The sequence below is a fragment of the Haematobia irritans genome, chromosome 4, assembly GCF_050003625.1.
Source record: "Haematobia irritans isolate KBUSLIRL chromosome 4, ASM5000362v1, whole genome shotgun sequence".
In the NCBI taxonomy this organism is placed as follows: Eukaryota; Metazoa; Arthropoda; class Insecta; order Diptera; family Muscidae; genus Haematobia; species Haematobia irritans.
Genome location: NC_134400.1, coordinates 177045839 through 177071774, shown reverse-complemented (window position 1 = coordinate 177071774; position 25936 = coordinate 177045839). Strand labels below are relative to the sequence as shown.

The 25936-nt window shown below is 34.0% G+C and overlaps 3 protein-coding genes across 3 annotated transcripts; 2 read left to right on the top strand and 1 right to left on the bottom strand.

Moving 5' to 3' along the window:
- The first annotated feature begins 1186 nt into the window (after positions 1-1186).
- Positions 1187-2857, top strand: PDCD-5 (programmed cell death 5). Its single transcript, XM_075304368.1, has 3 exons — positions 1187-1345; positions 2257-2383; positions 2439-2857. The coding sequence occupies exons 1-3, from the start codon at positions 1286-1288 to the stop codon at positions 2660-2662; spliced, it is 411 nt and encodes a 136-aa protein (XP_075160483.1). The 5' UTR covers positions 1187-1285; the 3' UTR covers positions 2663-2857.
- Positions 2858-3085: 228 nt separating this feature from the next.
- Positions 3086-4994, bottom strand: Tmx3 (Thioredoxin-related transmembrane protein 3). The gene is made up of 3 exons (XM_075304367.1): positions 4746-4994; positions 3802-4679; positions 3086-3734 (listed from the first exon to the last, which is right to left on the bottom strand). The coding sequence occupies exons 1-3, from the start codon at positions 4789-4791 to the stop codon at positions 3348-3350; spliced, it is 1311 nt and encodes a 436-aa protein (XP_075160482.1). The 5' UTR covers positions 4792-4994; the 3' UTR covers positions 3086-3347.
- Positions 4995-7303: 2309 nt separating this feature from the next.
- Positions 7304-10111, top strand: l(3)72Dn (UTP4 small subunit processome component l(3)72Dn). Its single transcript, XM_075305446.1, has 4 exons — positions 7304-7544; positions 7622-8495; positions 8764-9813; positions 9882-10111. Exons 1-4 carry the CDS (start codon positions 7402-7404, stop codon positions 9999-10001), a joined length of 2187 nt encoding a protein of 728 aa, XP_075161561.1. The 5' UTR covers positions 7304-7401; the 3' UTR covers positions 10002-10111.
- The last annotated feature ends 15825 nt before the right edge of the window (positions 10112-25936 follow it).

Below are 25936 nucleotides of genomic sequence, written 5' to 3'. Positions count from 1 at the left end.
AAAAAAAGCGTCGTCAAAAATGTGGTGAAAATGTTCGTTTTGTATTTGGAAGTGACGTAGAACTTATTGGGCGGATGTTCTCCATTTGAACTTCCGTTGCACTGAACTTGGTTCGAGCCAAACATATTGCCTCGATCAACGATAAAAACACTGGCAGATCAAGTACCCTGGCAAAATTTTATAGTGAGCTGTGAGTTCTTGGTCTTTGCCATAGACCTTATAATACATAGATGAGCCATGGGTGTCAAACTATGTTTGACAGTTCCGAAGATTAAGAATAAAAGAGAAAAATAAGAGCACGCTTACAATCTCTTTCGTTTTCCTTTTTGTAGTTTGCCAATTTTACTCAAAATTAAAACGTTTATGATGCAACAGAGGATTTATAAATAAATTAATATATTAAACGTTCATATTTGAACAAAAAATTGTGACCAAAACCGCGAAAATACGAAATTTAATTTTGAGCAGCATTGCTCTTTACGAAAAACCCCAAAAAAAATTAATTTAAGAATGTAAAAAGTACAAAAAGGGTCCCAAATTTCGTGAAAAAATCCTGTAGTGATACACTTAAATTTAACACAAATACTGAAAGAAGAGTTTTCTTTTAAAAAATTAAAAAAAAATTCTTTTGAAGTAAATAAAAAATTAAATGTGCTCTTTAAGAAAATACTTTATAACAAAAGACAATTTCGTTTGTTTAAAATTTCGTCTGAAAGAAATTATTATTTTTTTTTTTTTTGGATGTAATAATACAATATCAATTTAAAAAGCAGGCATACTCTTAAAATGCCTTCAGCTGCTAAGTTAAAATATGATTGTTTTTAATTGTGGCAAGTATTAAAAATGCCCTTTTAACAGAAGCATTTAAAAAACATAACGAAAATAATGCTATTGCATATATGCAATAGCATTATATAGCAAGTATACTTGCTTGTATTTAGGATCTTCTTGTTGACTTCCCCCATCTTTTTTCTCATAATTCATGCCAGAATTGTTACGAATTTGCTTGAGAATTGCTCCACTTTATAAGGTCTAAGATATTTTTTTACCCCCAAAAATCCCCCTAAAAATCCCCCTAAACTTGAAAAAGCCCCCTAAATTTGGGGGAAAACCCCTAACCTTGCAACACTGTTTCCGAACTTCTATAAGAAGAATCTGTTTATCGAAAATCGTAAAATGTTATCGATATACTATTATCGAGCTCCCATGCCATCGCTAAGATGGCTTTAATTTGACATTTAGTCATTGCAGAAAATCCAACCTCTTACAGCTTATAAAAATTATAATGGACGATGATTTGGATTCAATCCGTGCCCAACGTATGGCACAGCTTCAATCGCAATATGTAAGTGATATGGAGAATATATAAAATTCCCTAATTTCACATATATACTGCAGATATCGGTTATTGTCTCTTTGCCGGGCAAATAAAAGAACGGTAGCCTTCAACGGTCATTGCCCCTTTCAGGAAATAACACATGTTGTGGAAATCTAAAATATGTATTAATCCAAATTAGCAACAAATACCATAAAGGGTCGAAATAAATTCTCGTGGCTGAAATGTTAAAATGTGTATATGAAAGTAGCCAAAGGATGAGTCATTGTTATGTATATTTCAGGATTTGGGATTTGGATGCATTTCACTACCGTTTCTGCATATCAATACCGTTACTACCTGCAGAGGTCTCAGTATCGCTGGGTTTCAAAGCGAAAGTTGTTTCACGCCGTTCAGACTCGACTATAAAAAGGAGATACTTGTCATTGTGTTATGCTATGGTCACACTGGGCAAATATTTGACAGAAATAAAAAAAGAATCCGTCGCCACAGCCGACTCAGAAAACATATTTAGCTCTTATTGGATATATAACATCATAGGATTATTTTCCAAAATCATAGGATTATTTTCCAAAAACCGTATCCAGATATTTGGAAAATAGTTCTAGAAAAATGTTTGACACTCATTTTGGTCTTGCCTAGTGTGACCGTAGCCTTAAACATAAAATCGGGCTGCACTCATTGATAAGAAAGCAGTTCACCCCCTCTAGCATCACACTATGACTGAATAGTTCAAGTGAACATTAAATTAGATAATGCCAATATATCTAACTTACTCCATTCAGATTTAAATATAGCTTCAATATATAGCCACATCTCCATATCTATAACTTTTCAATCTGACATCATTCCATTATAGGATAATTGTTTCTATATTTCAAAATTACACAATTTTATTTGTAGCATTTTATTCTTTTAAGGGAAGTGGAGGAGGCGGTGGCAATTCCGCAGAGAAACAAAAGGCTCAAGAAGAACAAATGCGCCAACAAGAAGAAATGAAACATTCAATTCTCTCGCAGGTTTTGGATCAGCAGGCTAGAGCACGATGTATGTATATAATTAAAACGATAAGAAACTTTGAATATATATTATAAACTTGTAGTGAATACCTTAAAAATAAGCAAACCAGAAAAAGCAGCAGTTTTTGAAAATATGGTCTTAAGAATGGCTCAAACAGGCCAGTTAAGAGGTAAATTGGACGATGCCCAATTTGTCAGTATATTGGAAAGTGTCAATGCTCAGATGCCACAGAGCAAAAGCACTGTTAAATACGACAGACGTCGTGCTGCCATTGATTCGGATGACGATGATGATTACGGATGCTGATTATTAGTGGTGATACCTTGTGTACATGCAATGGTTGAACAATTGAGAAAAACACCCTCCCGCCAGTGGATTAAAAAGCACGCTTGTTCTGTTAACTTAAGAAATATACTATGTCCATTTTAGTTTTAGTTTCATTTCATTTGCAAAACTTTTTTTTTTAACATAATACATGAACAGATTTCGTAGAATTTAAAATATGAGATTATTTCTTTGGAAAAAGAGATCTGTAAAAGATTTGATAAAAAGACTAGACAATTTGGCATGACGGCCTTAAAAACTATATTCAAGTTAGAAAAAGGAACTGATTGATTCGGATGACGATGATGATTACGGATGCTGATTATTAGTGGTGATACCTTGTGTACATGCAATGGTTGAACAATTGAGAAAAACACCCTCCCGCCAGTGGATTAAAAAGCACGCTTGTTCTGTTAACTTAAGAAATATACTATGTCCATTTTAGTTTTAGTTTCATTTCATTTGCAAAACTTTTTTTTTAACATAATACATGAACAGATTTCGTAGAATTTAAAATATGAGATTATTTCTTAGGAAAAAGAGATCTGTAAAAGATTTGATAAAAAGACTAGACAATTTGGCATGACGGCCTTAAAAACTATATTCAAGTTAGAAAAAGGAACTACCCTTTTTTAAGGTATTTAGCTAAGGTTGCGAACTTGGCAATTTACTCTTTCTTCTCGTGATCATCTTCTTCCTCTTCTGTCACAAGACAATCGCCGCAGAATATGGAATATAAAATCAAACTAAGGAATCCCAAAGGCAAGCCAAAGATAACAGATGTCAATACAGGATTTCCCTGCCACATTTCAATGATCGATTTCTTGCCTTCAAATACTACACGGTTGAGACGTACCAAAAATGTGTCACCACCTAAAGCTATGGCACTTTCGTTATGAATACTCTCTAAGAAAATATGCAAGGCTTGTGGAGTCATTTGCATTGGATCATCGTCAGGGAGATAGTGTTGCTGTGTAGTCGAATTGATAACTATTATATGTGGAGTAGGCATTTGATCCATTATAATTGAGTGAGCAATACTTGGATCACCAATCTGAGAAAGAGAAGAGCTCAAGTAAGTATACACACCTCACCATTACCAATATTTTAAGTTAACTTACCCAACCAAATTGGAACTTATCATGATAACGATCACGGTGCTTTCTAATAACTGTCTCCACCATATCACGAAACTCCAACTCATGTGTAGCTACTTGATTAAGTTTGTCCTCTTCGACCACAGCTACTACCAAGTATTTTTTGGTCTTGAATAATTGATTAATATTGAATCGTGTTATCTTGGGGAATGCGACAAATCTTTCCACATTCACAAAATGATGTATTGTTTCATTAACCAAATATGGATCCATTTCATGAGCTTTATGAGCATGGGGATAATAATGGTGTTGTTCCTCCTTGTAAACAATTACGGCTGGTAAATGTTCAAAATCGAAGTGCTGCGCAGCCACGTCAGCTGTGGTCGCATAGAAGAACCCATGTTCCTGATAATTCTCAGCAGCTGCATAAAAGGTCTCCCAAACAATACCTTCTTGAGAGCCGATAAACATAAAGAATATGGTGTGAGAACCCTTAAGCATATCCACACTCTCAGTCCTAGTGACAAGTTGAACCGGAGGGCCACTCATTCTGAGAGCGTAGTCGACTAATTCGTCCTTGCTACGATCACCAGAATACGTATACTCCATATTTCCTTTAATAAATGTTATAGTGGGATAGGAGCGCACCTTAAATTCTCTTGCTGCTGCTGGGTATTTTGTGCAATCCAGACGTCCAACTCGAACATTGGTAGCATGTAGAGCTTGGGCAACCAAAGCAAAAACAGGCTCTGTCCTTTTGCAATAGCCACACCAGGGAGCGTAGAACATTACCAACCACTGGCCTTCGTGGCGCACATCTATGAAGCGATCAGTAAGCTCAAATACTTTGGAATTGCTTGCGGCCTCACCATATGGAAGGCATATTGTACACAGCAGTAAAGCTAAAGTTGAAGAAGTTAAGCAATCAATAGAACATAATTTTCAGTATTTTTGTTTGTTTTGTTTACCCTTAATCAAGTTTGTCACTTTCATTATATTCATGTCTATTACCATCTTGTTCTACAGCAGTAGATATTGTACAGGAATTAGTTTTCTTTTTGTTCGTTTTAATGCATGCCGCTATTAAGGATACTTTATATTAATTGAATTAGTCCCCTCCTTTCACGTCTTCCCAATCAACCAATCGATTCGCGATTCTGATTCCCCCAGAAGAAGTAAAAGTGTAAAAGTAAGTAAGTATATTTTATTTGAGACTCATTCATTTCGATTACATTGTTCTTGTGGACTTATCGATAAGTTATGGTAAACTTAGAACCAGTGTTGCCAGGTGATTTTTGATTCTTCCACCCAAATCTTAAGAAAAAAAAACCCCTAAATTGGTCTAAGTTTTTTTCAAAAACCCCCAAAAAATTTCAGAATATAAAAAGTGGTCCCAAAATTTCGTGAAAAAAATCCTGTAGTGATACACTTTAAAAATTAAATTTAACACAAATATATATCCTGAAAGAAGAGTTCTTTCCTGAGAAACGAAATTTTAGACAAACTAAGTTTTCTTTTGATGCTAAATTTTTTTTTCGTTTGAAGTAAATAAAAAATAAAATTTGCTAATTAAGAAAATATTTTAAAACAAAAGAGATTTTCGTTTGCTTAAAATTTCATCCCTGATGAAATTATTTTTTCTTTGGATGTAATAATACAATATGTATATCAATTTAAAAAGCGGGCTTACTCTTAAAAGGGTTTCAGCTGCTAAGTTAAGATACGATTGTTTTTAAATTTGTCAAATATTAAAAATGCCCTTTCAACAGAAGAGTTTAAAAAAGATAACGAAAATAATGCTATTGCATACTTGTTTGTATTTAGGATCTTCTTGTTGACTTCCCGCATCTTTTTTCTCATAACTCATGCTAGAATTGTTTCGAATTTGCTTGAGAATTGCTCCACTTTATAAGGTCTGAAATAATTTTTTACACCAAAAATCCCCCCAAATAAATTTAGCAAAAACAAATTTATTTTCATAATTAAAACAAGCATTTCTGCAATGAAATTAATGACGGATCGCTAATTCAGCTTGGAATTTTTATTGTTTCTTCCATTTTTACTAAAAAATGGATTTACACCAAACTTTTCGTCCATCTTCATTGTTTGTGTTTATGCTTCTTCTTATTTCTTCATGTTGTTATCATAAGGGCTGTTTTCTTTTAGCACTGGATGAAACATTTGTATGGGCTATCCAGAACATCGTTGCACTGGTATTCTATCCCGAACAACTCATCAATGCAAGTCGCGCCGATGTTGCCGGATTGTATTTTGATAAAGTGAATCACAATAGCAACTTATTGTGACTAATTTATCAAAAAACATGAAAATCAAAGTGGTACAGTGTCATAAATAATCGCAGCAGTAAATATTTATTACAAATTGGAGCATTTCATATATTAAAAATGCAAGATTTAATTTCTTTTCTGTGATTGTTTTTAAACAGCTGATGACAGTGTTGCATATTTTTGGAGATGTTCTCGATAAGCGAGTACTCTGTTTTCTTTTAGTCCTTCACGGCTTAGGGTATCCAGTGCTAAAAGAAAACAGCCCTATAATTGTTCGTGCAGTGTGAGGGTAAAACTTGAACGAACACACAACAAATAGTCGAACCTCTGTCGTAGTGTTTATCCGACCGTCTAATGCGCTTTACAGACTATCAGTTATTCCGGACGGAATGTCGGTGTTAACGCGCATAATGCGCTTTACAGACTATCAGATATTCCGGACGACAGTGCTCGTGTCGAACATATCCCATATATTGTGCACATTATAAGTTAAGTCCGACGGCATAATCGATACTGCTGCATGTTTATGGGATCGATAACACATTTACCGATTATTTAGTAATCGCCGACAAGTCGTATCGATCCGACACACTGTAAGATTCTTTACAAACACCGACATTCCGTCCGGAATAACTGATAGTCTGTAAAGCGCATTATCTGAATGGTAAAGAGATTAGTTGCACAACCAATCTAACATTCATTTTTACATTTCATTCAAATTTCCTGAGTTAAATGTTTGGAAAATTTTTATAGGAACTTAATACTGACGGACTTTGAGTAGAAAGATAAACATTTTTACAAAAAATACAACACAATTTCTTTTTATATCAATATTTATGATTAATTGGCGACTAATGCGCTTTACAAAATATCAGTTATTCCGGACGGAGTGTCGGTGTTTGTAAAGAATCTTACAGTGTGTCGGATCGATACGACTTGTCGGCGATGACTAAATAATCGGTAAATATGTTATCGATCCCATAAACATGCAGCAGTATCGATTATGCCTTCGGACTTAATTTATAATGTCGACACGAGCACTGTCGTCCGGAATAACTGATAGTCTGTAAAGCGCATAATTTTGAGTCGAGATATTCGGCGTCGGCTTCGACTGGGAAAAACTGGTTCGCGGCCGTTAAAATTGGTGGCGTTTGAGAAATCTTATAATGTGAACTGCCCATTATCAATTTCTGAAAATATTGGCAGCCCTACTTTGACACATTTTCCCATCCACTATTTCGTAAACACTTTGCACGTGTTTTGGTTTCTATCGCGCTCCTTGTTCGGGAGCTTTGTTATATTGTTAAATTATTTGGATCTGTAATAAATATTTATTATGAAAATGAGAAGGACTAGTGAAAGTGATTGTGACAATAAGGGACGAACTCACATACACAATGTACGTTTCTACAATCTGCAACCACGTTCGATACATTGTATGGCTTACAATTCCCTTTGGAAAAAACTGGCAGTGTCCAGGTAAGATTTTTCTAAAACATACGAATTTTAATAAAATGTTAATCAGTTAAATTATTAAAATTAAATATATGTTGCAGAAATGATGGATCCATTGAGATTTGGGATGTAAGACATGTTCCATGCTTAGAACGTACCATACCCAAAACACCGCAAAATTCTGTAGAGGGTTTGGCATGGTGCTCCGAACGTTTGTTCAGCGCAGGCCTTAATGGGGAGTTGATCGAATGGAATATGCAAACATTGAGTCCACGTTTTAAACAGCACGTCACTGGTAATGCCATTTGGTGTTTAGATGTTAATCGAGAGGGCAGTGAAATTGCCATAGGCACTGAAGAAGGCTATATAAACATTTTCAATATCGAAGACAATCAATTTCAATATAAGTCATTGTTCGACAAACAAGAAGGAAGAGTGTTGTGCTGTCGTTTTGATGCTACCGGCAACTTTTTGGTTACTGGTTCCATGGGTGCCATACGAATTTGGAATACCCGGACGGGTCATGCTATCAACAAAATGACAGTAACATCTAAGTCAATGCCCCAGGATACGATCGTTTGGTCTCTACAGGTTTTACAAGACTTCACCATCATATCTGGTGATTCACGAGGTTATGTTAGTATTTGGGATGGTAAGACAGCATCCCAGGTTGAGACACATCAAGTGTTGAAAGCAGACGTTTTAGCTGTGGCCGTAAATGAGGAAGAAGATAAACTTTTTTGTGCTGGCATAGAACCCACAATAAGAATTTATGCAAAGACACAAATAAAACGCGATGACATGACCTTTTACCGATGGATCAAGTTTTTACAAAGGCGGGTTCACGATCATGATGTAAAGGCTTTGGTATGTGCTCACGAAAATATATATTCAGGAGGTGTTGATGGTTATTTGGGTGTGTCTTCCGCTACCAAGACTCGATCGACAATTGTTAAATATGGACCATTTTTACAGGTAAGTTTGTCGTTGGTAATTTGGAAAGTACATAAAGGGAGTTGTTTTCTCATCGTTCAATATCTGACATAAAATGAAGATCCCCATAATTGAGCTTAATATAGAATCAAGAAGTACTCTTTGATAAAAGAGATCCCGTTTATTAATGATAAACTCCCGGTGTTCAAAAGTTAAAAAAAAAGAAAACTTATTTATTTTTCGGGGCCACTTTTCCTTTTAATTGTTATTATCACCAAAACAAAATTAACTCTCCTTTTTCATTTTGCAGCAACCTTGTGTAAGCGTAGCTAATGCAGATCGCCTTTTACTCCTCCGATATCCAAGTTCATTGGAAATATGGCGATTGGGTTCAACAAACGCAAATCCAGAATTGGTTAGTGAAACAACAAATAGCCGAAATGCATCAGCATCGAAATTGCTTAGCTTGGAAACAGTACCTGAAAAACTGTTGGAATTCAAGAGTAAAAATGAAGATCGTATTGTATGTTCTACTCTATCGCCCAATGGTCGATGGCTGTGCTATTCGACTCATAATGAAATACGGCTATTTCACTTTATACCTGGAGTTAGTGAAGGTGATAATACACGTAGTACACAACTTATACGAGTTAAAGATTTACCCGAACAACTGACGGCAGCTTCACATGTGCAATTCACAGCCGATTCAATGCGTTTGATAGTGGTTAACCGTGAAAGTAAACAGATTATCATATTTGCCGTACTGGTATCGCCGGATGACAATGTGCTGGATGCATCTATATCACCACCTTTGGATTTCATAGAATGCATTGATACCAGCAAACATATCAAAGATTCCATAAAACTCTTTACAGTTTCTGTTTGTGGTTCCTATATTGCTGCAGCCAGTGCTGATCGTTCGATAGCGGTGTGGTCCGTCTATAAGGGTAAACATTTTAAACATCTACTCAACTTACCACGTTACACAGCGGCCACTACAGCTGTAGCCATACATGCCGAACAACCTCGTCTTGTAGCGGCTTTCGCTGATGGCAAGATATTTGAATATGATTTAGAGGAAATGTGTTTCACATGTTCCGATCTAGATCGTTTTGTGATTAACTCTGAACATAATAGCATAAATAATATTGTTCTCGATCCACGCAATCCCAATATCTTCGTGATGCAAAATGATGCTAAATTATTTGTACTGGAGAAATGTAAATCGCAAGAGAAGATAGAAGATGCCGTAATGGAAAATTCAAAAAAGAAGTCTTTGAAAAAAACCAAAACTAGTGACAATGTAGACGAAGAAAATAAAGTATATGGTTTGCGTTTGAAAATGGAGAAGACCTATGAGGTAATTAAAAATAGTGTAATTCACCAATCATTTTAAGCTTCTTCATGTATGTTGTTCTGTTCTTATAGCATCTACTCCATCTGGGTTGGTTGAATTCCGAAGAATTGGTAGCAGTTTGTGCTAATCCAACGTCTCTATTAGAGAGTTTGCCTAGTCCATTCAAAGAGAAACTCTTTAGGACAATGTAAAAAAATAAAATGTTTTGTATTTATAGATGAGTTTTTAGAGATAAGCATATTTTTTTTTTTATTATTAGAAATAAAAGTTTTATGAATACATCCCTTGAAAATTACAACAAGTTTGTTTATTCTCCATGATTTCTCTATTTTCTTTGGCAAAATAAAATAAATCCCAAATGGAATAAAAATTAAATTACAAATCTTTTTCCCCATTCCATTCCCATTCTTCCCATATTTTAGCCAATCAAAACGTGGGATTTCATACGTCAGGAAAATTTATATTGCGTATGCTACAGTATTAAAATTAAAATCAACACCGGTCATTGTCTTCATATGGAAAAGAGTTCAACTGCAGCATAAGCAATTCCGGCCAAAAAATATTTCAACTATTTCATTAGATTTTTTGTTATAATTACTTTCATTGTAGAAAAATTCAATAAAAATGATTACTACGTTTAAAACCGTTGGTCCTTTATCTTATGTGATTATTTTCTTTCCTTGGTGTACCACCATGAGAATAATCTCAAACCCTCTTAAAAGAAAAGTTCTGGTGTACTACCAGAATAACAACTTTAACATTTAATTCTGGTGTACCACTAGACTACTCTGAGCAAACGAGCTCAAGCAATGACAACGTTTATTACGACGTTTTATTCTTGTTTCATTAATTGATATAACATTGAACAATCTTTTACAAACAATTTCACGGATAATGGTGACCCTCTAAGAATGGAGGTAGTCAGTTGCAAACAAACACTCCAGGACTAGTCCTGGTGTGTTTGAACCAGTCCAAATTCTGGTCACAACGTAAGGAAGGAACCGGTCACATTAACATGGGTTTGTCATTGACTCTTTAGGACACGTCATGGACTCATTCCAGCGCTTCGATCGGAACGTTGGTGATACCAAAGAGCAGCGGTCATTGTGCGACATCTATACGGTTTTCTTTGCAGAAGAGCAACTTTTTTCCTCTTGTATTTTCTACTCTCTTGCATGACGATTGCAGTGTTGCCGGATGTTGCAACTCCGATAAGAAATGCATTAGCCATAAAATTATTGTAATAAAGTAACGACAAAATTTTCAGCGCGAAAACCCAACACAGGACATGCCTTTAAAGAAAAGTCTGCGTGAAAGTTTATAATTTTAAAACGTATCAACCGTTTGATTTGACTTTTTTATTAAAACGATCGAGTGAATATGTGGAATAAAATAAACTATTCATAGAGACACAAAAGAGTCCTCTCTTGCTTATAGTCCGAAAACACTCGGTATATAAACAAAGTTTTAAGCCCTGACCAGGTTTCTCAACAAATCTTCTCAAATACTTATTATGAATTCGCGGAGGGTGTGTTTACACAAAGTCTAAAGGAGCTACATGAAAATGTAGCAACGGTCAACTATACAGTGACAGTGTGTATTTATTAGCCAAACAGATCAATTAATGTAGCGCTTTCAGTCTCCGTTGAATTCCCTGTTATGTTATGAATTTAGAGATCAATCCGTTTGTCAAAGCAATACCCAGTGCGTCGCAATGCAACATAACAGAGGTGAGCTTACACCTATTCCATGGAGTCTACGCTTCGTCGGTAATTTTGGCCCAAAACAAAATCTGCCTAGTACTGGCGCCAGTGGAGCAATTAATATTAGTGCACAAAAATAGCTCCCTGTTACAAAATCGGTTTTTCTGTATCATATTATTTCCTTTGCTGGAAAGAATCGACGTGAATCAATGATTTAAACTCTTCTTTAAACCACCAGCAAGTTCATTACTACTGCCATTGGAACCCAAATATGTGCAAATCACTTTGCCATTTCTCATAGTGGCCACAGACTTGCAACAGCATATCAATATGTTGACATATTCACCAACCACCAAGTCCACTGCAACAAATCATGAACGATCCGCCAGACATACCCAAACTACATATTGTCTAGATAGCTAGATGGCTGGGTTTCTGGTCTGTCTGGACTATGAAAAATATGTTTATGCTGCTGTTCATGTGGTCTAAAATGTTACTTTCTAGTTTTTGTGCTCATTGTTGCCTGAGCTTAACAATTGTCTGTTTCCGTTTTGAAGTCAACCCTTCTGGAGAGTTAGAGAATGGGGTGGGTAAATGCAAATGCCCGACATTTTGGCCGGTTAGCAAATGTGAATAATGGTTGCATGGAAGGCGCAAAAAAAATGAAACTCTCAAAAACCCCAAGCATGGAGTAACATGCAAATGCTTCCAAACCTTAGCTTGCAGTCAATTTTTGTGTTTCATGAGGCGACAAGCACACAAAATGCACTCTACTTAGAAGAAAGTGATGTAACGGCTCACCGAGAAGTACTCAGAGAGTATTAAGAAAACAAGAGGACGAAAATTTATCTTCTACAAAAACAGCAAATGTCAACCGTATAGATGTCGCACAATGCCTGCAGCTTTGGTATAACCGACGTTGCGGTCGAAGCGCTGTTTTGTCTGTATAATATTTTGAAGGAAACTATTGGAGTTGACATTTAGTAATTTTTATTTAGCGCAATATGAAGTTCAATTTACGTAAAATTTCACATTTTAAGGTAACTACTATATTCAATTTCCAAGATGGAAACCCCCCTTGTTTCACTGTTATCTTTTTAAATTAATTAATTTAGAAATGGATCTTTGGATTCGATAATTCGACAAGACTTGATTAAAAAAAAAAAAAAAAATATATATATATATATATATATATATATATATATATATATATATATATATATATATATATATATATATATATATATATATATATATATATATATATATATATATATATATATATATATATATATATATATATATATTTTAGGAAAATATGAACTATTTTCGCATTTAGTAAAATTGTGTTCTTCGTTTGTATACATTTTTATTCTCTCACCACTATAGAATGGTGATGGGGTGTCTATATATTGGTAGTCTATATATTGGTTTCCGAATATATAAAGTATATATCTTTGGTCAGGGAGAAACACAAAGACGATATAACCATGTTCGTCTGCTACAGCCTTGAATATTGATGGTTTCCATGGTTTGGCATGGGCCTATATAGACCGATTCCCCTATTTGAGTTGTTGGGCTCCTAGGAATCGTAGTTTTTATCGGATTTGCTTGAAGTTGGTATCTTAGGACCACAAATAGGTGTGCTGAATATGGTGTGCTTGAGTCCATGTTTTGGTATAGCCCCCATATAGACCGATCTCTCGGTTTGAGTTCACGTGCTTCCATATACCGTAGTTTTTATCCCATATGCTTGAAATTGGAGGTATTTTAGGCCCACAAAGCCTTAGTTTTTATCGGTCCATTTTTTTTTCGTAAAGCTTACATAAACACCGATCTCCCGATTTTACTTCCTGAGGGGATAGAACGCGCATTGGTCCAAATTACCCCAAAATAAACATTCAGATTTTATTTTTCATACTCATTCGAATACTTGGGATAAAAATCTACAGAATTATACATTATTTCAATAACAGCGATTTCGATTGGGAAAAATATGCAAGATTCTAGGAATTGATTGCAAAATATAAAGGACAATGTCATAGATTTTGCATCCTGAATCCCTCACAATATTATGAATATACAATAACTTTGGAATGACACTATCATTTGGGCGAAAATACAATGAGGGACAAAATAGTGTAACACCAAGGCAACATATTTTTTGCGAAACGAAAACGCCCTAAGATTCATCTAAAACTCTAGCCAAAATCGTTCTTATAAATTCAGAATCTGATGTAGTCCCCATATGTTTAAAATTTAATTATAACTTTGGGATGCGTACAACTTGAAGTGATCTTCTTGAGGTAGTATGTTTCTTAAAATCCACCTAAATTTCTATATATTTGCAAGTAATCTGCTACGACGAGTAGTTTCTATTATATTGGATTCATGGTGGGGGGTATTTAAGGATTCGGCCCGGCTGAATTTTTGCTGTATTTACTTGGTTTTAGTTTACATCATTCAAGTAAGCAAACAGTATTTGAAATAAAGAACATTTTCTCAATTTGGACAAAATTGAAGTAACTGACGAAAAGTCGTCTCTTTTATTCTGATTACATTCTCGACTTTGAAGCCTATGTAACTTCTTTTTAGCGTAGGCCATAGCTAAGTCAATAATAACCAGCATTCCATTTTACAGATCTATCTCTCCTTTGTATTCGTACATCACTAAACACCTACATTGAGAACTTAGAATGCCTTCGAGCTTATTTTTTAGTTCGTTTTTTGTCCGCTTCAAAGAATAGCAGGAAAATATACAAAAATGTAGAGATTCATGAAAAATATACTTGCACAAAAATCCTCTACATATACACCGAAAAAACGATAAATGAACTAACCCATAGTAAGAATGACCATGATTTGGCGCCAAAGATTTGTTTCATCAGCCAACCTGTTACAACTAAGAAATTTTTCGTACAATAGAAGTCAATTTTCTATAACCACCAGTACTTTATTTCAAAAAATTATCATTATATTCCACAAAACTATAGCTTATACAAGATATACAATAGAGGAAATATTTTTATTCATACGTTGAATGCAGTTACTTGTCGGTAGTTAGTAATTGCTTCTTCAAAAGAGTAATATTCTATGTTAGTAGGACTAAACTAATTAATTTCAATTTCCATGTTTTCTATCCATATGAAAGATATATGGCATAAGTTGCTATTTTCATTGCATTTTTGTCCAATTTCACCGATTTGGTTAGTTTTTGTTGTGTGGATTTGCTTTATAAACATCTGAAATTACAAAGTTATACAAAATATAAAAAAAAATATTATCAAATTCTATGGTACATTGATTTTTAACTTACAAGAGTATTTGCCTAGAACCAATAAGGATATCAGCTTATTTAGCATTAAATTGTAAGAAGATTCCAAAAATTACCATTAGGCTTCCTGAAATGAAAATAATTATTTTTAATAAGTTGAAATTTTGGTTTTATTACAAATGGACGAAATACCGTTTATAGAAAAACTTATCTCATTGAAAAAAAAAAATCATCCAGTAGGTACATTAGTGGAATCATATATATGGACTAATGGGGCATTTTTGAAACTCTTCTCAGAATATATAAAATAAAAATATTATAAAATTAGACATAATTTCCACTTGTCAGTATAGCATTTATTATTTAAGGTGGATATTAAGTTTTTAAGGTGGATATTAAGTTCGAGTATAGCGGCTAAAATCGTCATTTTTCACACCGAAAAAAAGTAAACTGTTTTATATGAAGAATAAACTAACTCGTACGAAAATTGAACTAAATTTTGTTACACATTTTGAGATTTCCCCAAAGCGTTGTTAAAACCAGAAAAATTTAATGCCCTCTTGTACTTATTAACTACAGTTCACGAAATTACAACCTCTTATAGAAGAAAATATTAACTAAAAGTTAAGAAGAAAATCATTGGCGCCAAATCATGACCATTTTAACCATACAGTAGTTCATTCTTACTATTTTTGGGAATCGTACGAAAATTTTCATTTGCTTTAGTTCATATTGAACTTATGTGTACGGTCGTCGAACTTTATACTTACGTTTAGTTCATAAAATATTTGAGACATACTTAAAACAACGAAAATTTCATTGGGCTGTGGAAAATTTTGCAAAAAGCAATAAAATTTAACTATTAACAAATACATTTTTTACAATAAAAATAAGTTAGCGTTAGTTTAACTATGGAAATTTTTTCTGTGCATGATTAGTTTTCTTTAATAACACAGGGGAACAAAATTTAACTTCTTTGTGTTGATTTAAAATTTATAGCAAATTTTTTTGTAATTTGAGGTTTTTTTCTATCAGCTCGACTTTTTGAGATATACGGTTATGTTTAAAATTAAGGAATAAATTGAAAACGGTTTAAATAATATAAATTTTAAAGAATATAAATTTTATAAAAAAACTTGCTTTGGACTATTCTCCATCAAGTTATATTTAAATTTGCACCGAAGACGTATAATTTTATACTTATCTTACTGATTTATTTTTGATTTTAGCGGCTAAACTCGAACTTAGTACTCAGCTTTAGGAATTGCTGTAACATAAAAAATATAGATTCAAAAACTGTTTGCATCTCCAACCTGTGATCTAGATGTAGAGTAAATATAGATAATCCTATTACTAATCATGATGTATATTTTTTTATGTAAATCAATTTAAAATCCGCACAAATTTTAAACTATTAACAGAAATATACAGTTCCTTAATCTGTAATTTGTTTTTGAGTTATTTATTTCTTATCAATATAAAGCGTTTTTGTTTTCTCTAACATCACACCATTCATTTCTCAGTTTCTAAAACGTTTCGAAATAATTGCATTAATAAACACCAATACCGCACGCAAAATTTTGCAAAATTACAACCACGAGTGTGCTTCATAAATGCATCAACTGAATGCAGCGATAAAACTCAAATACACAAATAGTTATAAAGGACACACACCTGCATTAAAGGAAAACAACTCCACACACACGATCCCTTTCTGATCTCGTTATTGCAACAAAACAACTATCACCACAAAAGATACCAACAACACACAAGGAACATTTCAGAAATTCATCCGCATTGTCTCTAGAATCAAGCCAACCAAAAGCATAAAAGACGCAAACAATCATACGAGATATACACAAAATGTCTCTAAAAACTCCCTCACATTGCATCATTACTCTCTTCTCACTTCATTTTCCAGTATTATTGATTAGTTGGTATTCTATCTATAGGATAAGGTCAAATATATTCAAAATTTACGAGGAATCTATAAAAAATGATATATACCCGCCAACGATTATGTTAACTACTTTTTACTATACTTTATCTAAAATTTTCAATGTGAAGAAAAATACTTCAACTTACAATAAAAAGGGAAATTAGCTGTAGGTAGCCATCATACGAATCGGTAATGTGGTTAAGTTAATTTTTACTACAAAAAATTTTTTCATACAAAAATTTTTCTTAGTAAATTGTCCACATTTCGTAGTAAGATTTTTATATTGCCTATGTATTTTTATAATACAATCAACGATGTATTAAGTATTGTATTTGTATATTTTCGAACTATGTGGAAGTTAAAATGATCCTTAAATTTACAAGACACTTTTTTTCTGTGTAGACATACAACATATAAAAGGATTAGAATACAAAACATTCAGTCAACCGAAAAAACTCTATTCATCCTTTTATTTGGAATATGCTAGCAGTAGATGGGTCGTATACTTTATGTTGGAAATATGCTGTTTCTCTTATTGTTACTATTGTCTAGCTGTCTCGATATCTTACAGTAAAGTTACTCCTGCTGCTATTGTTGCATTATATCACCCATGATAGTAAACGGAAGAAATGGAGGAGGCCTTAAAATAAATAAATAAATAAGAGGATATTTTTTTTATAATTGTCGTAATCATATTCGGAGAGTACATTTTTATGGCATAGACATAACATTTTCACCGCAATAATATATATTTGGTAAATTAGTATAAGGTTCGATACACATAATATTATCACCATCGAATACGTTATTATCGGCAGTGCACTGAAAGATGAGTTTTCTTCTCTGAGGAACGAAGTTTTGGACAGCAACGTTTTCTTTTGACGCTAAAGAATTCTTTAAAGGTAAATAAACAGAATTGGAGAAAATCGTTAAATCGCATATGATAAATTTGAGTTTGTTTGGTCTGCAACAAAATACTTTATAAGAAAGGGGAATTACGTTTGTCTAAAATTTCGTTCCTGAGGAAAGTATTTTTTCTTTGGGTGTAAGAGCTATTTTTCACTTCAAAAGAACGTAGTTACCTACAAGCATGGGACAGTTTTTCGAATTAAAAGAGAGGCCTTTTTAAATTATTCGCAGATGTACTGCAATTAGAACTATACGCAATGACAAAAAAAAAAACAAGTATATACAGCAGTAAGTTCCGGGCCGGGCCGAATCTTAAATACCCACCACCATGAACCAAATATTAGGCTTTCCTTTGAAATTTCAGGAGGGCTTGAGGACACTTCCGGAAGATAAATTTAAAGATTTCACCTATGAGGACTATATCAGATTCTGGATTTATAAAAACCATTTTTGTTTGAGTTTTAGAGGAATTATTAACATCTCTTGCAAGTGTGCAAGAAAACTATAAAATAACGTCTTGATTTGAAATTTTAAATCTGTAAATTTTCACCCGAGAAGTAAAATTTGGAAATTTTACATTGAGTTTCAAGCAATTTTCATGATTAGTTGGCCTTCTACACCCTCAAGAAGTGAAGTCGGTCTATATGGAGGCATTACCAAATGGACCGATAAAAACTTAATCCGATCACCTTTTTGTGAGCCAAAGTACCAGAATATTTACAATTTCAGGCAAATCAGATAAAAACTAGGGTTTCTAGAAACCCAAGGAGTTAAATCGGGAAATCGTTCTTATGGGGGCTATACTAAAATATGGGCCGATACTCACCGTTTTCGGCACACCTCTTTATGGCCCGAAAATACCTCTAGATTTCCAATTTCAGGCAAATGGGATAAAAACTTTGGATTCTAGAAGCCCAAGAAGTAAAATCGGGAAATCGGTCTATATGGGGGCTATACCAAAATATGAACAGATACTCACCATTTCCGGCACACCTATTTATGGTCCTAAAATACATCTAGATTTCCAATTTCAGGCAAATTGGATAAAAACTACGGTTTCTAGAAGCCCAAAACCCCAAATCGGGAGGCCGGTTTATATGGGCACCATACCAAAACATGGACCGATGCTCACCATTTTTGGCACACCTCTTTACGGTTCTAAAGTACCTCTCGATTTCCAAATTCAGATAAATTGGATAAAAACTGCGGTTTCTATAAGCCCAAGAAGTAAAATCGGGAGATCGGTCTATATGGGGGCTATACCGAAATATGGATCGATACTCACCATTTTTGGCACACCTCTTTATGGTCATAAAATACCTCTAGATTTCAAATTTCAGTCAAATTGGATAAAAACTACGATTTCTATAAGCCCAAGAAGTAAAATCGGGAGATCGGTCTATATGGGGGCTATACCAAAATATGGATCGATACTCACAATTTTTGGCACACGTATTTGTGGTCCTACAATACCTCTAGATTTCCAATTTCAGATAAATTGAATAAAAACTGCGGTTTCTATAAGCCCAAGAGTAAAATCGGGAGATCGGTCTATATGGGGGCTATACCAAAACATGGACCGGTACTTACCATTTTTGGCATATCTCTTTATGGTCATAAAATACCTCTAGATTTCAAATTTCAGGCAAATTGGATAAAAACTGCGGTTGCTTAAGCCCAAGAAGTAAAATCGGGAGATCGGTCTATATGGGGGCTATACCAAAACATGGACCGATACCCACTACTTTTGGCACGCCTCTTTATGGTCCTAAAATACCTCTAGATTTCCAATTTCAGGCAAATTGGATAAAAACTGCAGTTTCTATAAGCCCAAGAAGTAAAATTGGGAGATCGGTCTATATGGGGGCTATACCAAAATATGGATCGATACTCACAATTTTTGGCACACGTATTTGTGGTCCTACAATATCTCTAGATTTCCAATTTCAGGCAAATTGGATAAAAACTACGATTTCTATAAGCCCAAGACCCCAAATCGGGAGGTCGGTTTATATGGGGACTATATCAAAACCTGGACCGATATAGCCCATCTTCGAACTTGATCTGCCTGCAGACAAAAGACGAGTTTGTGCAAAATTTCAGCACGATTGCTTCATTATTGAAGACTGTAGCGTGATTACAACAGACAGACAGACAGACAGACGGACATCGTTATATCGTCTTAGAATTTCTCCCTGATCAAGAATATATATACTTTATATAGTCGGAAATCGATATTTCGATGTGTTACAAACGGAATGACAAACTTATTATACCCCCGTCACCATTCTATGGTGGTGGGTATAAAAAAACAAAAACGTTAGGAAAACGGGTATCCCATACGTTTTGTTTTCTTGCTTTTTTCGATTTTCAAAAAGTTCAAAAATTGGTTTTTGTTACAAAATGTTTATTTTTGCAATAAAAAAAATATAAGCACAGTTAGGTTAGGTTAAAGTGGCAGCCCGATTAAGTTTCAAGCTGACTTAGACTATTCAGTCCATTGTGATACCACATTTAACTAAATGTACCTATTACATATGGGCACTTCTAGTTTTAACCACTGAACCTTCACTATTATTTTCTCTTGTTGAACCAACCAGATTGTTCCAAAAACATTAACATACTGCTTATGTTAATGTTCCAGGTCCAGGTGACGTCTTGAGAACACTAGCATATCTAATGTGCGGTTCAATTTTAAGTGGGGCCATAACATATTTGCTCGGTGTCGTTATGACCCTTGCAATTCTCCCATCGAACATTTGCCATCATGACAGCCTTCTCACGCAGTAAGAGCTTGCAGGTAGCCAAAGACATAGCAACAGATTCTAGTTCCCCTGGAATATGTTAGGTACTTCCTAGCCTTGCTAACTCATCTGCTTCGCAGTTCCCCGGTATGTTCCTATGGCCAGGCACCCATATTAGGTGAATATTGTACTGCTCAGCCATCTCGTTGAGAGATTTGCGGCAGTCGATGGCCGTTTTCGAGTTAAGGAACACAGAGTCCAAAGATTTTATTGCAGGTTGACTGTCTGAGTATATATTTATGCCAACATTTTTTGGAACATTACTTCTCAGCCAATTCGCCACCTCTCTTATTGCTAATATTTCAGCCTGAAAAACACTACAAGGATTAGGTAATCTTTTCGCTATTCGAAGTTGCAGATCTTTAGAATATACTTCGAAACCCACTTGCCCATCCAATTTGGAGCCATCAGTGCAGAAATCTATATATCTTTTATTCCCCGTGGTCTGTCTACACCACGCCTCACTGTCGAGAATTACAGTTTCAAACTTTTTGTCGAAAAGTGGTTTCGCCAGAGTGTAATCCACTACGTTAGGCACATCTGGAATTATTTTGAGGACCGAACTGTGAACGTACATTTTTTCGACCACCACACGTGAAATTCGTAATAGGTACCTATTACGATGAAATAATCCGCTATTAAAGAACACGTCCGTTCAGTTCGACGATTGAAATATGATAAGCACAGTCCTTTTCTGCCTTTACGACTTAAATAAGACACATTTTAAGGTTTCATATCAGGGATGGAAAATACAATTTTTAAGAAACTACAAAAATGTATTTTTTTGAGCGAAATGGTACTTTTTTACTAAATTTCAACAAAAAATTCACTGGAAGATTATTGTCTAGAGCTCCTTTAGACTGAATTTTAAAGAAAATAATATTTTGCCAAAATTTTCTATAGAAATAAAATTTTAATAAAATTTTCTATAGAAATAAAACTTTGAAAAAAATTTCTATAAAATAAAATTTTGGCAAAATATTCTATAGAAATAATTTTTTTCAAAAAATGTTTATAAAAATAAAATTTTGAACAAATTTTCTATAGAAATAAAATTTTGCAAAAATTTTTATATAGAAATAAAATTTCCTATAGAAATAAAATGTTTACAAAATTTTCAATTGAAATAAAATTTTGACAAAATTTTCTATAGAAATTAAATTTTGCAAAAATGTTATATGGAAATAAAATTTTGACAAAATTTTCTACCGAAATAAAATATCGATAATATAGAATCGCATGCTTTTTTCGACTAAAACATTCTTGATATTCAATAAAATCGTGTTTTTGACTATGGCTTTTACAAAATCAAGATTTTCTTCCCGCATGAACTTGTCTGTTTTGCCATATTTGTAAAAGACTATTAGCAAATAAGGTTGATAAAGATTTTCTCAAAATATTAAAATATTTTGCTATTGTACCATAAATGTAATATCGACTCAAAAATGTCTACACAAAAGGTACTAAATCATTCGCGGGGGTACTACGGTACTGTCCGGGTGAAAAAGTATTGAAAAAATACTAGAGTACTGCATTTTCCATCCCTGTTTCATATTAAAAATTTTTATATAGTAATGTGTAATCCTTACGAAATCTTGCGAAAATTGTTGGACATTATTTCCGTTTCCAAAAGTTGTATTTGGTACATCGTTTGTAAGAAAGGGGTATGTTTCTTTTGAACAAAGTTTCTTTAAATCTGCTTGTGGGCGTGGAAAACTGTAACGGCTTGACTGTATGGGTTGCTTGTGCGTTAATGGCTACAGCGATAATTGTCTGTTGATGACAATGACAGCTTCTTTTCTGAGGACGAAGTTTTAATGGTGACTAAAAAGAATTGGAGACAATCGTTCGGTCTAAAAGGAAATCGAGTTTCCTTTGTCTAGTTCGTTCCTGACGAAAGTATTTTTTCTTTGGGTGTACGTAGCCCAGTGGGTAGTGTGATGGTCGATTCGATTTTCTGTTCAGGCAAAAAAAATTCAATAAAATATAATATAATGTTGATATACTGTTTCGTTTGGAAGTTTCTGGATTTCGAAAGATTCACGGACATTGCTATGTTATATCGACTCAGAATTTCGCTACCATCAAGCATATATTTTCTATGGCACCTGATACCAATATTTGGATGGTAAAAGTGGGAATATCCTCATCCCAGTGTGGAAGGTATAATAAGTAATACAGCATCTGTATAAAGGCCTTAGCCGATCATACCATTTACTGTTAGTACCAAACATACAAGAGTATACACATGAATGAATGTGTATTAGCGCAGGTATGGCAATCTGAATGACTTTGTAGTGTAGTCATCAGCCAGATTCAGCTAGACACACTCATACATAAATATTTTCGACATTTGTTTTCGTGGTATGCACTTGTCTAGACTTTGGCTAGACAGTGTTAAACCAAATATCATAGTACTGCTCTCGACGATGAGTATGACGACGACAACGGTTACGGCAACGAAGGTGACGAGTGTACTTAACTGAAAAATGCACAAACTCTTCAAAAACCAAAAGTAAAGAAGAACGGGCGAGCGGGCAGACAAATACATCAGCATTGAGAAAGGACTTGCACACATAGTTAGTCAGACAACAATATATGACAGTCAGTGTGACCGTTGTCTGTGAAGGTGAAATTATGATGCATCAGCATAAGCATCAACATAAACACCAGCCTCATTCACTGGCATCTAATTTCGAGAATGCGTGGAATAATTTTTGCAACAATGTATGATAATATCCTTTTTATACCCTTCACCATAGGATGAGAGGGTATATTAACTTTGGCATTTCGTATGTTATGCATTGAACTATTATTCTCAGATTCTATAAAATATATTTTTGGTCGTAACAAAATTTTGAGTTAGCCATATCTCCTAAAATAAGTAAGTGTCCTAGAGCCAAAAGGACGTTAATTCGTGATCACCACCAACAATTTGAAAATTCCATCCAAATATCAAAAAATTCAAATTTTTATATGAAAAACTTATTTTGGCCATATCTCCTAAACTAAGCGTCCTAGAGCCAAAAGGACGTTAATCCGTGATCACGACCAAAAATTTGAAAATTCCATCTTAATCCCAAAAACAAAAAAATCAATTTTTTATATGAAAAAGTTCTTTTGTCCATATCTCTTAAACTAAGTGTCTTAGAGCTAAAAGGACGTTAATTCGTCATCACCACCAAAAAATTGAAAATTCCATCCAAGTATCAAAAAAATCAAATTTTTATATGAAAAACTTATTTTGGCCATATCTCCTAAACTAAGCGTCCTAGAGCCAAACGGATGTTAGTCCGTGATCACCACCAAAAAATTTAAAATTCCATCTAAATCCCAAAAAAAATCAAATTTTTATATGAAAAACTTATTTTGGCCATATCTCCTAAACTAAGCGTCCTAGAGCCAAACGGACGTTAGTCCGTGATCACGACCAAAAATTTGAAAATTCCATCCAAGTATCAAAAAAAATCAAATTTTTATATGAAAAACTTATTTTGGCCATATCTCCTAAACTAAGAGCCAAAAAGAACGTTAATTCGTGATGAGTCGTGAGTCACGCTGACGGCAACGGCGTGAGTAACGAATTTCGGAAAAATACGCTCATGAAAATAATCCCGCTTAAGAACATAAAATGCTTACGAGTTGAATTCATTTATAATTTTAGTGACATCCTAGGTGTTAAGAGTTTTATAACGCTCTCGATTTTAATTATACTCACACGGTTGAAAAAGACTGTTTTTCATATGTTTGGCTATAAACATTATATGTTTGGAACACAAATTTTTAAACACAATATTTTTGAGTGCAAGCATATAATGTTCATAAACTAGCATAACATGTTTGGGACATATATGTTAATATGTTAGAACATATTATGTTTGGGACATAAAATGTTTGTAAATATAATATGCTTGAATGCAAACATATATTAATTTAGAAATAGCCTATTAACATATATGTGTTTAGTAGTTTGGAGCGCTATTTAACAGGGAGCGATATTGAATTAAGTTGGTGGTTGTTGCTTGTTATTACAAAATTAACATTTTATTTTTCCTTGGGCAATTGATCAGCTACTTCTTTGATCCTTACAAACTGTGTGGTCCGCTGTTCGAGTCCCCGTCCGGCAAAAGGTAAAATTAAAATAAAAAAAATCATAAAATTGAATAATTTCTTCTACAATGTTTGTATTACAGAAAAAGGTGCTAAGAACTAAAAAATCTCGTGGAAGTGAGAAAGATGTCGGGGATTGGGCAGAAACAAAATTTTGAGCATTCAGGTCGAAAACCTATGTTGTTAGCACCTATATTACCTGTTTATTTTCATAATTCATTATGATTGTAAATATATAAATAAATAAATAAAATTTTGAGCACAATATTGTTTTGGAGAATTTTTTTAAGCATATAATATTTTTGGGTGCAAAATGCTTCCAAACATATTATATGGTCACATAATAACATATTGTTTTTTGGAAGACAACATTATTGAATTTGGATGCAAAAATACAAAATGTTTGGAACTTAGACTACCCAAACATATATTGTTTAGACCAATATGCTTTCAAACATATTATATATTGGAAGAGATCAAACATATAAATGTTTGGGCAATACCCAAAAATGTATATGCTTGAAGCAAAATATGTTTGGGAGTATATGTTACAGAAGCGATTTTTGAGCGTGCATGTGTTCAATCAGGTTCTATAGGTAAATTACTTATAAAATTATTCATGAGTCACGAGGTTTTTCGTGACTCACTTGCCTGATCTTAGCTGGGCCAAAACTACACCGATCGGCCGCGGGAGGTGTCATTCCTCCGGTGCCATGGGCGGTGGTCGGACTCCAAGAACCGGATTAAATTTGTAGCTTCTCACCGCTTCAGCTACAGTATCCTCAAGAATCCTGTTGTTGCTGTTTTTTAAATTCCATATCTAGTCTAACAAGATTTTAAATCTTATAAATGACTATACTAGTACTTATAATTATGCATTAATAATCTTTGCAACAGATAATAATATGTTTTATGTATATGATAAAAAATTATAAAGCAGTACATTAAAAAAAACACACACAAATAAATAATCAAAAATGATCCACAATGTCTCTTCGAAATGAAAAGGACAAAATGTAGAGTATCAATCAATCAAATAATAAAAACAAAAATCAGGAATACAATCTATAACGCTCTTTATACCCTTCACCACTACTGTGGTACAGGGTATAATAAGTTTGTGCATTTGTATGTAACGCCAAGAAGGAAAAGTCTGAGACCCATCGTTTAGTATTCCGATCGTCTTAGAATTAAATTCTGAGTCGATTTAGCGATGTCCGTCTGTCTGTCTGTCTGTTGGTGTATTTTTGTGTGCAAAGTACAGCTCGCAGTTTTAGTCCTATCGTCCTAAAATTTGGTATAGGGTCCTGTTTCAGCTCAAAGACGATCCCTATTGATTTTGGAAAAAATCGGTTCAGATTTAGATATAGCTGCCATATATATTTTT